At 36.4% G+C, this 18,007-nt stretch overlaps 1 protein-coding gene across 3 annotated transcripts in view; it reads left to right on the top strand.

Moving 5' to 3' along the window:
• SBF2 (SET binding factor 2) overlaps nucleotides 1-18,007 on the top strand; it is a 483,290-nt gene that overhangs the window by 324,037 nt on the left and 141,246 nt on the right. For all 3 annotated transcript variants that reach the window (XM_074230291.1, XM_074230290.1, XM_074230292.1), the window contains exon 17: nucleotides 12,983-13,051. In XM_074230291.1, the coding sequence (XP_074086392.1) occupies nucleotides 12,983-13,051 (69 nt within the window). The remainder of the gene's footprint in view (nucleotides 1-12,982; nucleotides 13,052-18,007) is intronic.

The following is an 18,007-nucleotide window of genomic DNA, read 5'->3' as shown; positions in this document are numbered from 1 at the left end:
AAAGAACCTCTCCATAGTGAGTTATTTTGGTGATAGGAATGCTAAAGTCACAAACATAAAAGAGAATGACTACAAAACATCTATAAGTATTATCTCAGAGAAAAAAAACAACTTGGACTCAAACTGAACTAGAATTTCTGGAAGAAATAAAGCATGAGTTTTTTAAAGTTTTTTAAAAATTTTTATAAATGAAATTAGTATTTGAGGGGAAAATTGGTAGAGAAATGGAAACCATGGAAGAATTGGAAAGAGAATTAACAACTTAGTACATGCAATATAAAATTTTACCTAGGCAACAAACTCTATGAAAATTAGTGTAGACCAAGTAGAAGCCAGTGAGTCCATGGTACAATAAGAAATATTAAAACAAAGTCAAAAGACTTTTAAAAAAGAAGAAAATTGAAGGTATTTCATAGCAAAAAACAACTAACTGGAAAATAGATAAATAATTTGGGAATCACTTGACTCTGAATGCCTTTTCTAACCCCCTCCCACCTCCCCCCATAGCACCTAGAATTGATAAACTGTTATTAGAAATCTCATTAGAAATCTCAAAAGAAAACTGTCCAGGTGTCTTAGAAACAGAGGGCAAAATGGAAGTAGAGAGAAGATACTAGTCACCTCTTGAAAGAAAATCCAAAATGAAAACTATCAGGAACATCATAGCTGAAAATCCAAAGTTTCCAGTTCAAAGAGTAAGTACTATAAGCAGCCAGAAAGAAAGAATCTAAGTACTATTAAAGCATAATCAGGGTCATACATAATTTAACAGATAACCCACTAGAGTAGCAGAGAACTTGACATAAGATATTCTAGAGGATATGAGCTTAGGCAAGTTTAATTTGCCACCAAAACTAAGTATAATGCTATAGGGGGAAGAAAGACTTTTTTTTTTAGGTTTTTGCAAGGCAATGGGGTGAAGGGGCTTGCCCAAGGCCACACGGCTAGGCAATTATTAAGTGTCTAATTTGAACGCAAGTCCTCCTGACTCCAGAGCCGGTGCTCTAGCCACCTAGCCACCCCAGGAAAGGCTCTTTAATGAAATAGAGGAATTCCAAGCATTGCTGATGAAAAGTCCAGAGTTTTGGCGGAACTTTGAAATTCAAACACAGTAATGAAAAGAAGCTTTAAAAGACAAATGGAGGTGGCTAGGATGGCACAGTGGATAGAGCACCAGCCTTGGAGTCAGGAGGACCTGAGTTCAAATCCAGCCTCAGACACTCAATAATTACCTAGCCGTGTGGCCTTGGGCAAGCCACTTCACCCCATCGCCTTGCAAAAAAACCTAAAAAAAAAAAAAAAGACAAACATGAATGAACAGTGATAAAGGACTAAACAAGGATTAACTGCTTACATTAAAATACAGGGAGATGATACATGTGTCCTCTCTGAGCCCTGTTCTCATCAAAATCCATAAAGGGAATCTAATTACACACAGCCTGGAAGTAATTGTTTTATCTTACTGATCTTTAGAGAAGAATAGAAAAGTGAGAAGAGGAGCACACTTGGGGAGGAGGGAGGAGGTTAGGGAAGATTATCTCCCATAATCAAGGGGCAGAAGTAGAAGTCAATACAAATCAAGAGGAGAGGAGAGGGTGTGAAGCAGCTAATATTTGAACATCATCTTCATTGAAGATGGTAGGAAGAATATACACACATATACAGGCAAAGTTGGGTATAGAAATATTTTTCATTCAAAGGAGAAGTAGAGGAAAGGGGAGGAGGCAGGAGGGGTGATTAGAGAGGGAGGCTAGATTAAGGGAAAGATTAGTCCTAGAAAAACAAAATCTAAGGATGTACTAAAATATTTATGATTCTTTTTGAGGTAGCATAGAATGGGAATCTGAGGGAGTTTCCATAAACTGGGGGATGGTTGAATAAGCTATAGCATGTAAATGTAATGCAGTACTATTGTGCTGACCTCTTATCAAGAGAATGAACAACCAGAATTCCAGAGGACTAATAATGACACATGCTATCCATCTTCTGATAAAGTGATGAACTCAGAATGCAGAATGAAACCATTTATTTTAAACATATATTTGTTTTGATTGACTATATATGTTTGTAATCAATCTTGCTTTTCTTGTGTGCTCTATTTTGTGGAGGGGAGAGGAAAGAATAGAATTGGGGAGAAGGTTAAGAAGGCAGATCTTGGCTGATTATTTTTTCTTTTTTTAAGAAAATATCCTTCATTATTGTGACCTCTGCCTCTGATTGAAGAGTGCCCTGGCCAACTATGTCTCATTCATTTCCAAGTTGCATTATGTACTTCCTTTCTCATGTCTCAGACTTACACACACACACACACACACACACACTCTTGTCTTCCTTCATTAGAATATAAGCTACTTGAGAGTAGGGAATGTGTTTCTGTTTGTGTTTGTACTCAGCACAACAATGTCTGGCATATAGTAAGCACTAAATAAATGTTTGTTGCCTGGATTATTGACATGAATTGTCCATGATAGGAATCTCAAATTTAGGTTTATACCCATAAATTTATTTAAACTTTGAACAGCTCTTAGAGTAAAAAGAAAATCTTTCAGTTGGCTCCTGTTGTAGAAAATATTAATATCTCTTCTTGGTTTTGAACTTCTCTATAATCCCTAAAAGTGCTCCTTAATTCTGGTGATTTGAAATTTTATAACAATTCTATTTTCATCCTTTCTCTACCATTTTTTCCCACATTGATCACATTCTCTCTCAACATTCTTTCCAAAATGGAGTTGTCATCTTTTCAGCTGACTTTGAACAACTTCACATTCCCCTAAACTATCAGTCTTTTGTTCATTTCTGTTAGATTTTTTTTTCTAGTTCCATTATATCCTTTTGAAGGTGAAATTATGAGGCTATTATGTAGGCTACCAAGGGTGGTTAGCCCATGACTTTTTTTGTTTGTTTGTTTGTTTTTTGCAAGGCTAATGGGGTTAAGTGCTTGCCCAAGGCTACACAGCTAGGTAATTAAGTGTCCGAAGCCAGATTTGAACTCAGGTACTCTTGACTCCAGGGCCGGTGCTCTATCTACTACCCACTTAGTGCCCCAGCCCATGACTTTTTAATAGGTTATGAGATACAATTTTCTAATGCTTTTCTGTTACCCTTCTTGATGATGTCACTAGATCATGACTGTTTTGGTCCCAAGCACATATTGTTCTTCAGGGAATAATCAACAAATAGGTCCAGATTAAGCATTTAGCCAGGCTTTATGCAAGGGATACCAAAAGAAGAATCAAATAGTCCTGGTCTTCAAAGCAAGTACATTGGATCAGGAGACACAGCATGTGCTCATTAGTGTAGAAGAAGCAAATACAAGGTCATTTCAAGGGGAAGGCCCACACAGCTGTGAACTGTCTTCAGTGACTGCTAGATCTCTTTCCTGAGTCAACACTGTTACCTCAAAGTTTATAGTCCATTCTGCAGAGTTTGGATTATTTCTCACAAATCTTGGCCACATGAAAATTCATCTGCTTTTCTCTTCCCATTCATATGACTTCACAAAATCTTTCTGTAGTTTATTCCCTTCAGCTTGGCTTCTCTCTGCCTTAAAGAACTGAAGTGCCATTTGTAAAACCAAAGATTTTGTTGTTTGTTGTTCTTTCTTCAAGGTCATATAAAATTATTCCTATTTGAGTTTTTAAAAAAGAGTTCTCTGTGTCCCCATACTATGTAGTAATGCAATTTCTTAAAGTTTTTGATATGGAACTTTATTGGTTGCTTTTTGGACATGTACATTTATTGTGCTTATGGGTCTCTTTTCACTCACATAAATATTTGCCCTTCAGAGATCTCTAACCTAAACTGGTTTCCCCTAAATGGAAGCTTCCATATGTACCAATTGTTTGAGTGCCCATTATTACAGATCCCTTCTACTTTCCCACTGCCATAGTGAAATTCACTGTCCTTTTAATTTCTTATCTCCACTTTTCAAATATATTAATAGTTTTTTAATTTTTTCCAATTACATGTAAAGATAGTTTTCAACATTCATTTTTGTAAAATTTTAAATTTCAAATCTAATTTCCACATGAGTGAAGGATTCCTCCTCCTCCTAAGAGTGGGAATCACATTAATCTATCTCAGGCTAGATTTATTACTAGAAAGAGACCATCTAATTCAGTATTTCAGTAATTCAGTGTCTCCCAAGGGTCTGCCCTGGAACCTCTTCTCTTCCCTCCATCATAGAAGTCATTAAACTTCTTATGTAAAAGATCAGGTAGTAAAAATATTAGGCTTTGCAGGTCAAAAAAACTAAAATCAAGAAAATTATGTAGGTGCTTATATAACCAAAGAAAATTAATTTTCACAATTTCTTTATTGATAGAATTCAAAATATAATAATTATGGTGGGTACGAGTTTTTGCAATACAGGTCTACTAGTGAAAAGAATGGAATTATTTTGGGGGCAGAATACCATTTCTCTTGCTTGGGGTTCCAAGTAAGTGTTCCCTATCATCAAAATCAATTGCAAGTGTTCATCTGTTAATGCTGATATGTAATGAGATTTTGCTTTTTTATATCTTTGAAAATGGCTTTTCACACAGATAGATACTGCCAAATACTGACATAATTCTGTAAACATAATTTCAACTGAATACATTCATCACTTAGGAGACATTTATAAGAATTCTATTAAATTTTTCTTGATTTTTGTCTTTTAAGCATGTCATTACATTTCAGATTAATCTCTTCCATTTGAAGGTTAGATAGAAGTTCCTCAATTGCTTAGTTAGCTAAATTTTGAAATACAGAATTTTCTTTTGCATTTGAATCTAAATCTGAAAAATACTGCTGGAACTCAGAAAAATAAATCTGCTACAAACGTTTATGGAAATAGAGATCTTGCTTCTTGTTTTAACTTTTAACAACACAAGAAATATATAAATAAACTTGATATTTATGCCATAAAATTAATTTCCTGCAATATAAATTTTGCATGTAAGCAAACTTTTCTCTCGGAACTTTAAATTGAATTTGTTAAGGATCATTATCAGGACAACAGACAAAGCAGGTCAAAACCACTCATTGTTTGATAATAGAAGTTGAGGGCAGTTTTGCTCATTCAGAAAAATATTTATTTTAGCCCTGAGCTTAAAAATTCATAATAAAACTTCTTTTTCTTTCTTATTTTCTTGTTTTAACATGATGCCTGTACACTTATAATTAAAAAAATAAAATAAAATATCATGATGCAGCGATATGTATGGCACCTGAAACTTTCATGTGATAACTGTGTCATTGCAATTTGTAAGTGGACCAAGCATCTGTGCACCTGCTCCTCTCTGTTCTAGTAATGCAAAAGTAGCCATAGAAATAAATGTGTGTGCCAATACAACTTTATGAACATTGAAATTGGAACTTCTTATTTGACATGTCACAGAATATTGTTCTTTTGACTTTTTTCAACCATTTAAAAATATAAAAACTATTCTTAGCTCTATGAGCTATAGGAAAACAGGCAGCAGGCCAGACTTGGTCCAAAGACCACAGTTTGCCAATACCTCTTTCTAATATGGAATCTATATTTTCTTGCTTAGTGATCTCATTTGCTTCCAAAACTAATCATCATCTCTAAGCAGATAATATTCAGATCTCTTTGTCCTACTTAATTTCTCTCCTGACCTCCTATATCAAACACAATTTTTTTTTTTCAAATAAATCCTCCTTGATGTTCCAAATTTCCCCCATTCTATTGAAAGTACTACCGTTTTCCAGTCTTTGGGTTGTTCTTCATGTCTCATCTCTCCATTCTATCCTCCATAGCAATCAGCTACCAAAGCAGTCCTCCTAAAGCTTAGGTCTGACCATATCACTCCCCTATTCATAAATCTGTATTATCTCCTACCCTCTCAATCTTCTTTTTGATTTTTTATTTATTTAAGACAATGGGGTTAAGTGACTTGCCCAAAATCACATAGCTAGGCAATTATTAATTGTCTGAGGCTGGATTTGAACTGATTCCAGGGCTGGTACTCTATCCACTGAACCATGTAGTCACCTTGCCTCTCAATCCTCTTACTCTTTTTTCCCCTTCCTGTAATTTACCATCTAGAAATGCTGACCTTCCTGGTGTTCTTCACATTGACACTCCATTTCTCTTTTTCATTGCCCCACGCCTGAATTATCTTCCACCTTGCTCCATCTCCAGTTTTCCTCAAGACTCAGTTCAAGGGGCAGCTAGATGGAGCAGTGGATAGAGCACCAGCCCTGGAGTCAGGAGTACCTGAATTCAGATCTGACCTCAGACACTTAAATAATTACCTAGCTGTGTGGCCTTGGGCAAGCCACTTAACCCCACTGCCTTGCAAAAAAAAAAAAAAAAACTAAACTAAAAAAAAGACTCAGTTCAAATCTTACCTTCTTCAAAGTTTTATACTTCATACACAGTCTTTCCTACCCCCATCCACATACAATCACACATCCCTAATGCCTTCCCTCTGCAATTCCCTAGAAGTAGCCATACCTATAATTGTATATCTGATATATATGTGTGTGTATGTGTATACATGATTATTTTAATATTATTTCTCTAATTAGAATATGATTTCCTTGAGGATAGGGACTGATCATGCCTTTCTTTGACTCCCCAGCACATAGCACAGTACCTGACCTCTTATAAGCACTTAAATCATTTTGAGAATGAAGGTTTCAACAAAAGATTCCTCTTGCATATGGTTAAAACAAAACTAAAAGGTTTTCTAGATCTGTTTCAAAACTTTATATAATATATATAAAACAATAAAATTGCTTTATAATCAGATGAATTCAGCATGTTTATAAAATGAAAATAGTAAGTTCTTTATTCAGGCTTTCTCTTTTGAGTTGTGAGGTGACATGACCTATCCTTTGTATCACTAGACAACTCACTATATGACCCTGGATGATTCATTTGAATTCTGGTATCTTCAATTACCTCATCTGCCTAGAAAATCTCTAAAATCCCATCCAACTTAGCCACCCAAGGGGTCCAAAGAGAACAGGTGTTTTTACTGGTTTACTGTCACAGTTAGTGCTTTTCTAATCTTTTTTACCTAAAATTATGAAAACATGCCTCTCCTTCCCCAAAATCAAAGCAGTTCCATGGGCTTGCGCCTTTGGTCTTTTGGCAACTATTCACTACTAGTCTTAGCTGGAAATGACCAAGACAAAACAGTAGAATTCATAAAGGAGCATTCATTTATTTATTTCTGCCAAATAATATGGGTAAAAATATAAAATGTATGTTCCCTGAAAGAGACCAAAAGAAATCTCAGTCTGAGAACTCTGAAACCTTTTGCATATCTTTTGAAAGAGTGTGTTATATAAATCAGTTTTCAGTCTTTCATGACCTTATTGAGTGTCCCTTTTGCTCTAAAAGCAACCAAAGGAAATCCCCTTGGCTCCAGTCTTTTACTGATTAGTAAACATATAGGAGTCAAGTTGTATTCACTGTCCTTAAATGCCTTTTATTTGGAAACCTCTCTTCCATTTAACAACCAGGGTTAGTGGGGGTGGGCGTGGGGGTGGGGGAAGAGGGGAAGAAGCCATCTACACTTGTAACTATCCTTACCTCACTTTTCATTCCTATTTTATGACCTCACCACTCACCTGAAAAGGCCCTTTTCAAGGTTACCAGTGATATCTTATTGTTGATCATGAAGTTCTTTTCTCAGTTCTCATCCTTCTTGAGCTCTTTTTGTCAGTTGTCTGTCAACCACCCCTTCCTTACCTATAGACACACAGCAAAACCAACTATTCCAGCTCCTCTCTCTATTTCTTTTTCTCGATCTCTGTCTACCTCTCTCTCTGTCCAACTCCTTCTTTCTCTTTCCATCTCCTTTCCCACCTTCTTTGCATGATTCATGTCCTGTCCTTGTCCATAGGAATCTCACAAGGTTTGATGCGGGACCCTCCTCTCTCTCTCTCTCTCTCTCTCTCTCTCTCTCTCTCTCTCTCTCTCTCTCTCTCTCTCTCTCTCTCTCTCTCTCTCTCCCTTTTCTTTGAAGAATCATATCAGCTCCAAAAGGTTTGATAATCTCTATGCAGATAATTCCCACATTTATATATACATCCCTAATCTCTCTTAAATGCCAATCTCATCACCAACTGCTTATACATCTTCTATGTGTATCTCAATCTCAGTCTATCCAAAAAATAGAACTTTGTATCTGAAGTAGAATAATGTACAAAGCCAACTCGGAAAGGTATGCTGATGCCAGACTGTGAAGGAGTTTCCATTTCATGCTAAGAACAGTAAGTTCTACCCAAACAAGCCAATTTGTCATTCCCCAAATTCAAAAACTCCATCTCCCACCTTAATAACTTTGTCCACGCTATCCCCTATGCCTAAAATACATTTCCCACTTACCTCTGACTTAGAATCTTTGTTTTTTGTAGTAGAGGTTTTTATGAAAAATCTTTAAAGATCTTTTCCATTTTTCATCTACTGCCCTTCCAATTTCATCTGTAGTGTTCCTTAAATTTTCTTATTGTCTCTACTAATTGTTTATAAGATCATTCCATCATACTTCTCAATAAGATTCTGTGGTTTAGTTTTTATTCTAACCTCCTTCTGCCCTTAAAGACCATACCTCTTCACTAGGCAAAAATCAGCTATTTGTTAACTGACAATTCATAAACCGTTTTTACCTTCACTAGCTCTACTAATCATCTTTAGGAAATAATTATAATCTGTATCTGTATCTATTTCATCAGTTTCCCCCTTTTTAGCATCAATAGTTTGTTTAAAAATCAGAGTTATTGGGGAGTGGCTAGGTGCCACAGTGGATAGAGCCCTGGAGTCAGGAGTACCTGAGTCCCCCCTATGCTCAAAGCCATTGATTATCAAAGTATATGTTGATTTAATTTGGAGATTTTTTTCCCCCAGTTCCTTAGAGATTTTCTTTGCCTCTCCATTATCTTCAGTAGAAAGTGGGGAATGAGCTATAGTGATTTTCATGGCCGATCTTTTTATAAATGTTCATCGTGTTTATAAGTGCTTAGCAATACAAGATGACCAAATTTTGTAGGAAATCTATTGCTTACCTATAAACATACATTATAAACCATTTCTGCCAACCTCCTTATTTGTTTCCTCCAAGGACAGTCTCAAATATTCTTCCATGTAGCTGCTATGTCTTTTTGTCATTTTTTTAAGGAATACCTTAATATCCTAAATTTTAATGTGAATGATCAGCTTCCTAACATATCCTTTTCCAAGAGTGTTCGTAGCCTATGCTTGTTTTTATTCTTTCTTGACTTTGTTCTGGATGAATATTTTAAAATATGTTTGGTTTTTTTATTAAAAGCATTTTTAGGTACATAGTAATTAAAAGCCACAGTGCTCCAAAACCATCATCTAAGCCAGGGTTAAATGTCAGCTTGATATAAACTTCATTTCTCTTATGTAACAAACCATAAGAAATGTATAATTATATATTTCCTTAGAACTCTTTGAGAACACATAAATCTTGGGTATATTAAGAGACTATCAGAGGCAGCTAGGTGACACGGTGGATAGAACACCAGCCCTGGAGTCAGGAGTACCTGAGTTCAAATCCAGCCTCAGACATGTAATAATTGCCTAGCTGTTTAACCTTGGGCAAGTCACTTAACCCCATTGCCTTAAAGAAATAAAAAAAAATTTTTTTAAGAGACTATGACAATTATATTGAATTTAGTATAGAAAAAAAGTAAGGATTTAAACTATTTTGTTTGTGGCATTAAGCCACTGAAATCTTTCACAGAGTAAAGCTAGTGTTCTTAGAGTTATGTCTTCACTTTTACTCTCACTAGGGAGAATTCACATTTTCAATTATTAAGTCAAGGCAAACACTTTTTTGTCCCTTTAAACCTCTGACTTAAATAAGAACAGTCACCACTAGGCTATAGTCTGGTAAGAGATATACCATAAAGGGGAAGAGATACACACCAGGACATATGGTTGCCCTTCTTTACCTCTGTAAAAACATTCCCCTTACTTATCTTACCTACTAAACTGAAAGAGATTACATAAAATAGAGGTATGAGGCCCTAATTTCTGTAAGCCACAATCACTTGGCAAGATGAATTGCTAAACCATATCTTTTTGTTTGGTTTGAACAGTGTCCATCTTTATCCTAACTTTGCATTATTTGCAAAAACTAGAAAATCCAGTGTTTTCTGCAAAGGCAAAGTGAATTACACATAAATCCCTAGAGATTATAATTTTATTTTTGCAGGTAATCCACCATACCCTTGAAAAGATATTATGTTCTTCAGATTATTTGCAAATAATATATTTCCTTTTATGAGTATGAAATTGAAATTTTCTTCTAAGCATAGCATTGCTTTAGTCAACTAGCTAATGTAAGCTAAAGAGAGACCTTGTGATGTACTAAAAAGAGCCCAGGATGTGTGGTCAGGAGGAACCTGAGTATGAATCCTATGCTTATCATGAGCTGTGTGACCCATGAGACAGTTTACCAATAGCAAGTAGTCTCTGATTCAAATAATAATCAAATAAAAAAGATAAAAGAGAAATAAAACACTGCAAACCTTAAAAATGCTACATAAAATGTATGTGATTACATAAGAAACATTGATGATAACTAGTTTTTCAGAGGTGAAACTAAAAGTATTAAAGGAAAATTTGGAGATTTAATATGAATTTCTAACTACCTTTCTGATGAGCTAAGCAAAACTTTGGAATTTAGAAAAATAATGAAGAATTGGAATTTAAACAAGGAAAGGAAACCTATATAGAAGTTCATTAGGGAGAAGAGTTCCATCTAATATATAGTGGTGTCATCTGCCATCCATATCCTCTGGAATTACCTGATATACATCCAGCCTTGAGCCAAAGTATGAAACTTTTTTACAATATTCCTAACAAGTATTAATTCAATTTCCGTGAGCATCCTTTTTGACAAAGGAACTCACCACCATTTAAGCTGCCACTTCAATCATTGGACACTTTTTCATTGTTTTTCTTAATTGTTCTAAAATCAGGCTCTTGATAATGTCCTCTCACTGACCCTGCCAAAAACATAGTTTTATTTATCAGTTTGATTTATTTCCATTTACCTTTAAAACATAAAGTGTTTAAAGAACTGCAGCCTTATTGTGAATATCTTAGCTACAACACATCATGTGATTCTTATTACTATTAGCTGAAGTAGGATTTTTTTACTATTTTTTGCTATTATAACATCTTTTTTCTTTGCTATTAAATTGATACACCTTATATGAACAACTTCTAGTCATAAGTCACTTTTCTAAAATATAATTTGGCATTGAGGGAGTCATAATCTAGAAATTAATAAGGGTACAATTCAATTCCAAGGATTTATTAAGCAGCCAAGAATGCTCACTGCCTTTGATGCTGGATGATTACAGAAGTATACATAACAGTACCCGCCTTTAGGGAGTACTTAGCATGTTTTTAGAGAGAGAGGAGTCTTACACTTGGAAAAAAAAGAAAATAATTTTTTAAAAAGACTATGCAGTAAATTGAAAGGTCATGGACCCCACTGCAAAAGGCTGTATTGAAATTTTAGAGAGAAAAGACCCAGTGGGTCAGAATGACAGAATGGTACCTGCAGTCCCATTGTCCCTATTCTTATTCCTAGTATGGGAACCCATCCTCGTAGGGTAAGGACTTCCCTGGTGACATCCTCCGTACCATCCTTGACTCTTCATTTCAGCTGGTTCAGATCTGTTGCTAAGTCTTGTTGTCTTCTGCCTTCAGAAAATCTCTCATATTTTCCCTTATTACTCTTCATACACTCCCTCCCCCAGTTCAGGTTCTCATCACCCCATGTTCTGAATAGAGGAATAGCTTTTGCTTCCCTCCTTGCCGTGTGTACTTCAGGTACACTGGCCATCTTGGGACTGCCTCCACTTGACATTACATCTTCTAATTCATCCCCTTGTCACTGACTCTCCCTTGTGCCTAAAATGTTCTTTCTCCTCCTCGCCATCCCCTTCTGGACTCTGGCTTGTCAATATTCAGCTCCAGTCTCACTTCTGCCAGAGTGCTCTCCTGACCCCCAGCCCTGCCAGTCCTTTCCCTCTGAGATTGCCTCCCATCGCCTGGGGTCTGTAGCTTTCGTGTTTTCCCCCTTTCAAATAGAATTCCTTGGGGTGGCTAGGTGGCATGGTGGATAAAGCACCGGCCTTGGAGTCATGAGTACCTGGGTTCAAATCCAGTCTCAGACACTTAATAATTACCTAGCTGTGTGACCTTGGACAAGCCACTTAACCCCATTTGCCTTGCAAAAACCTAAAAAAAAAAAAATTCCAAATAGAACTCCTTGAGGGCAGGGACCTACACATAATAAATGCTTAATAAAAGCTTACTGATGAATCAATTGATATTAGTTCCTTGAGAACAAGTGCTCTTTCATTTTCCACTTCTTATCCCCAGCAACAACACCATCATTTCTCCTTAATAAATCTCTGTTAAGAGAAGTGAGGGGACAAGGGGATTTAGAGAGAAGAGAATTGTCAAAGGAGCTAGAAACTGGACCTGAGAGCAGTGTGTTGTTCTAGGAGAGCCTTATCTGGCCTGGATGTGGGCCACTGACCCTGGGCTCCACCATGCCGGTGATGACCACAGCCATCACAAAATCATGCAGGTTGTGAATTTCTTGTGGATTTCTTGAGCTGGCCCTTTTTTTGTCTCACCCTTCTGTTAAACTTGTCTTTTCTATGTGCCCAAGAAAGAAGTTTAGGGAACCTGGAATTCAAGGGCAACCAGCTCTTCCTTAGCATCTACAGCTGTATCACATATCACTTATTAAGTACAGGAAAGACAAAGTCTAAAACAGAACTAAGACTTTTGTCCTCAGACTGAAATAGGCAGAAACAGAATGGTCCTGAATGAACAGACGCCCGAATACATTCCTAGGAGTCACCTACAGACTAGGGCAGCAGAGGAGGTACTGCAAATGACTTTTCTCAGCATTGGTCTTTTGGATGGATATGTCCATAATAATACTTCTGTTTCTTTCTTTTATTTAAGGACTGTTCAACCTTAGAAGAATATAACATTGCAGCAGCATTACTGCCTTTGACAAGTGCTTTTTATAGGGTAAGTCTGAATGATATTAAAATAAGTTGCTTCTGATTTGCATAAACATTATTTTCACTTAATTTAAATGGAATTTTAAAAAACATTAAATCCTTATAAGGTTTCAAAAATTAAAAAAACAAAAACAAAATATTCCCTCTCATCAAGGAGCCTTCTAATTCAAAAAAGATCAATTAAAAATAGATCTCCTGGGTGGCTAGGTGGCGCAGTGGATAAAGCACCGGCCCTGGAGTCAGGAGTACCTGGGTTCAAATCCGGTCTCAGACACTTAATAATTATCTAGCTGTGTGGCCTTGGGCAAGCCACTTAACCCCATTTGCCTTGCCAAAAACCTAAAAAACAAAAGAAAAACCCAACCTAAAAAAAAAACTAAAAAACAAAAATAGATCTCCTAAATCAAAAAAAAAAGAAGGGAATTATCATAATGCATTTTTTAAGATTTCATGGCTATATCTTATTATTTTTCTCCCTATCCTTTGGAAAAGATAAAAGATATGCAAACCTAGCTTATCTTTGAACTAACTTTGAGCATGCTTCTTTTTCAGAACACTTTAAAAACTTCATGTATTAAGATTGAAATAAATCTCCATGTGCTTGTTAATTTTTTCAAAAGGTCAATTATTTAATTTTCTTATTTTTAATCAACAGTAAAAGTTACAGGGAAATATTGACAAAATGTGGTCATATCCATAAAAATATAAAATGAGAAAAATATTTCTCTTTAATATCAGACTTAATAGTCATCAATTTGTCTCAGGATTTTGTTCATCATCTTTTATTGAAATAGATAACTTTCAAGTCTTTACTTTTGAAATTTATTTCTTGAACATAATGTAAAGATCAACTCAGACAAATTCTCCTACATAAAAATCAGGGACCTCTATAAAGGTTGAGGATTGATTTTCCCTGCCTTTCTACCATAGAGAAAGAAGCTAGCTTGCTAGCAGTTCTGTCACCAGCTCAGTCTGGGTGACAGTGTCAATGATGTGAAAGTTTCCAAGATTTTGTGATGATTTCTATTGCTTTTAAAGAGAATGTGGCCATTTTATGCATTCATTCACTTATTCATGGAAGATTTTAAATAGTTGTAGTTCTTGTTAAACCTGAATATATCATTTACCTATATCTAATGTTTACCAATTAGAGCTTGACCTCAGGGGCAAATATGCAAGTGTTTCCACTTTAAAAAAATAAAAACTCAGCTCTTGGGAATGTGTTCAGTTCACTCCATTGAATTATTGGTTTTCTGAACTAAGATTTTGCTTTTTGGACTTGCTTTTTCCTTAATTTAATTTTTACATAATAAATAGTTCATTTTCATGCCTACTTATGCATCTTTAGCTGCAAAGCCTCACTGACAAGCAGAATCTCAGGTCTAACAATCCTTTGACAATAAAAGGATTTTTTTCCTGAATTACTGGCATCAAATTCTTTCAAAGTCATTAGTCCTCCATAATCAGGGATTTGCAATATGTAGTACTCCTCTTTGTATGCTTTTGCCTTTTTTAGGGAATAATGATATTTGACAAAGTCTGTTATGTTGTGTCTATGGATAATGTGAAGGCATCCTTGCTAAGATGACTGAGAGGATGGTGATATCTTTTACAATAATAAGAAAGTTGGGCAAAAAGATAATGAGTTCAGTTTTTGGAATGATGAATGTAAGATTTTTGTAGAACTTCTAGATATCCAATAGGCAGTTGAATATGTGAGACTAGAGGTCAGGGGAGAGGTTAGATCTGAATAAGTGGATCAAGAATTATCTGCACAATTAAATCCATGAAAACTGATGAACTGGGGCAGCTAGGTGGCGCAGTGGATAGAGCACCGGCCCTGGAGTCAGGAGTACCTGAGTTCAAATCCAGCAAAAGACACTTAATAATTACCTAGCTGTGTGGCCTTGGGCAAGCCACTTAACCGCCATTGCCTTGCAAAAAAAAAACTGATGAACTTACCAAGCAAAATAATAAAAAAAAAAGTGAAGAGGACCCAGGACAGGACCTGGGGGGACACCTATAATTAGCAGTTATAACCTGAATAAAGATTCAGAAAAGGAGACTGAGAAGGAATGATCAAACTCATAGGAAGAGAATCATAAGAGAGCAATATTGTGAAAACCTAGAGAAAAGAGAGTATTAAAAAGGATCAAAAACTACAAAGAAGTCAAGGAGGAAAAGAATTGACAAAAAGGCATTAGATTTGGCAACAAAGATCATTAATAATTTTGGAAGGAGCAGTCTCAGTTGAAAAGTTTAGAATCCAAGTCACAGAGAATTAAAAGTTAAGAAGAAAGGAAGGGGAGGCCCCGATTGTAGACAGCTTTCTCAAGGACTCTAGCCAGGAAAGAGAGAAGAGATATTTGATGATAATCAATGGGCATAAGTAGATCAGATGAGGCATTTTTGAGGATGAGAATGAGGTTGACAGTAGGGAAGCAACTTGTAGAAAGAGAGATATTGAAAATAAATGAGAGTGTGGCAGTGATGAAAGCGGTGACCTGAAGAGGACATGACAGCAGAGGATCACGTATGCATGTAGAGGGGTATACCTTCTTTATTTATTTGTTTGTTTGTTTGTTTGTTTATGTAAGGCAACGGGTTAAGTGACTGCCCAAGGCCACACAGCTGAGGCCATATTTGAACTCAGGTCCTTCTGACTCCAAGGCCAGTGCTCTATCCACTGTGCCACCTAGTTGTCCAAGGGGTATACCTTCTTAAAGGAAAAAGGCCACCTCTTCATGTCAGTCAGTCTGTAGACATTTATTAAGTGACTACTGTATACCTAGCACCTCTGCTAGATACTGACAGTACAAGGGAAGGTAGAAGACAGTCTTTGCCCCCAAGGAACTCACAATCTAATAGCAGAGACACCATGCAAACAGCTATAGAGAAACAACTTATGTACAGGATAAATTGGAAATAATCAATAGAGGGAAGATACCTGAATTTAAAAGGATCAGAAAAAACTTACTGTAGAAGGTGGAATTTTAGATGATCTAAAGGAAACCAAGGAAACTAAGAGCAGAAGAGACTAGAGAGAATTCTAATCATGAGGCTCAGCCATCTTGTCATCCAGTCATCCAAAGTGATTTTCCTGAAGCTCAGCTCTAACCATGCCATACCTCTACTCAATAAAACCTGGTAACTCCTACTGCCTCCAGGATCAGACAAAATTCTCTTATTTGTTGAGCTTTAGGAATATCACCTTGGATATTCTGAAGATAGACTGAGCCAGAGAGAAACTTGTAGTGAGGAAAACAACCAGCATCCTATTCCAATAGTCAGTAAGTAAACATTAAGTGCCTACTATATGCCAGTCTCTATGTTAAGAGCAAGGGATGCAAAAAGAGGTTAAAAAAAAATAGTCCCTGTCCTCAAGGAGCTCACAATATAATGGGGGATATTACCTATCAAACAATTTTACAAACAAGTTATATTTACAAGAAAAATAGGAAATTAGGCATTAGAATTAATAGGTTGAGAAATACTTCTTGTAAAAGATGAGATTTTAGTAAAGACTTGAAGGAAGCCAAGAAAATTGATTCATAGAGATGAGGAAGCAGAAAAAGAAAGAGAAAAATACTCAAAGGTCAGAAGCTAGATTCTAAAGGATTAAAGCAGAGAGAAAGAGGAACTAACTATCTTAGACAGTCTTTTCAAGGAGTGTGGCCACAAAAGACAGAAAGGAAATAGGATGATATAAAATAGGAATGGAGAAATCAAGTGAGGGTTTTTTTCAGGATGAAACAAATTGATGAAATTTTCAGATATGAATATGTTTGTACAAAGTACACAAGGACAGATTGAAAATAAGTGATAGAATAGGGATGACAAAGGAGGCAGTCTATTGGAGGAGATGAGATGGCATGGGATCATTTGTGCAAGTGGAGGGGAGGGCCTTGGAAAGGAGAAGGTGACCTCCTTATATGAGACAAAGGTGAAGGAGGAGATAGTGGTAAAAGGCTTTTGAGTAAAATGAAATGAGGGCAATGGGAGAAGAGAATGACCTCAACTTCTGACAAAATGGGACAAGGTTCTCAAGTGAGAAGGTAGGCAGAAAGGGAACCTTGGAAGACTTGAGTAGGGATAAAATGGTCTGGACAGTAGGATAGAGTTGATAAAGAAGATATAGAAGGATTGCCAAGGAACAGTGAGGGCCCAGTTACAGTTGGGTAATAAATTGATAGCAGACAGAATAGTTGTATGATTTTCTCCACTGACATTCAATAAATAGTATGTGTGTAGAAGTGAAGGTGACACATAGTGGGAGTTAACCAAAGTTGAGCTTGGTAGACACAATCAGTGATATGATCAGAGGATCAGGAACTCAAGAAGAAGGCAATGTATAATTGAAGTGGTTCACCAAGTGTTCAATATGGGAAAAGAGGAGAGAATGCTATTGCAGGGAACATGACCTGGATCAGGAGGTGACAGATTGGAAATCACAGTCTTAACAAAGGACTGGTATGGTTGGGGAAGAGAAGACTGAGAGAGATGAAAAGTCTATAGATTGTAACTAGTTAAAGGGATTTGGTGATTCTTAAACATGGAGGTGGTGCATTTATGGGTAATGGCAAGATCAAATGACCATCTTTTTGTGTAGTTGAGGTAGAGTGGGAAATGAGTAGGTTGAGAAACTATGTGGTCGGGTGTTCAAGGGAGAAGTAGTATGTTAGCAGGATTTGGGGAGCAAAGAAAAGCTATAATCCAGATACCAAACTCATGGAACAGGGAAGGGTAGTCACTTGAAAGCTATAGATACAACTATCTGTATTTTGATTGGATGGTAGATTTGAATAGCATAGAACTCAAAGGAAGAGAGGTTGGAAGAAGAGAGAGAATCTGGAACAAGGAAGATTACAACTCCCACACTTCAAGCAGTGAGCCAAGGGGAAAGAGTGAAGGTGCAGCCAGCATTGAAAGGGTGGCCACAGAGGCTGTGGCATCAAGGGAGAGC

This window comes from Macrotis lagotis, chromosome 3 (genome assembly GCF_037893015.1).
Source record: "Macrotis lagotis isolate mMagLag1 chromosome 3, bilby.v1.9.chrom.fasta, whole genome shotgun sequence".
Lineage (NCBI taxonomy): Eukaryota > Metazoa > Chordata > Mammalia > Peramelemorphia > Peramelidae > Macrotis > Macrotis lagotis.
Note: the sequence above shows the minus strand (reverse complement) of the source record. Positions and strands in the feature narration are given on the sequence as shown.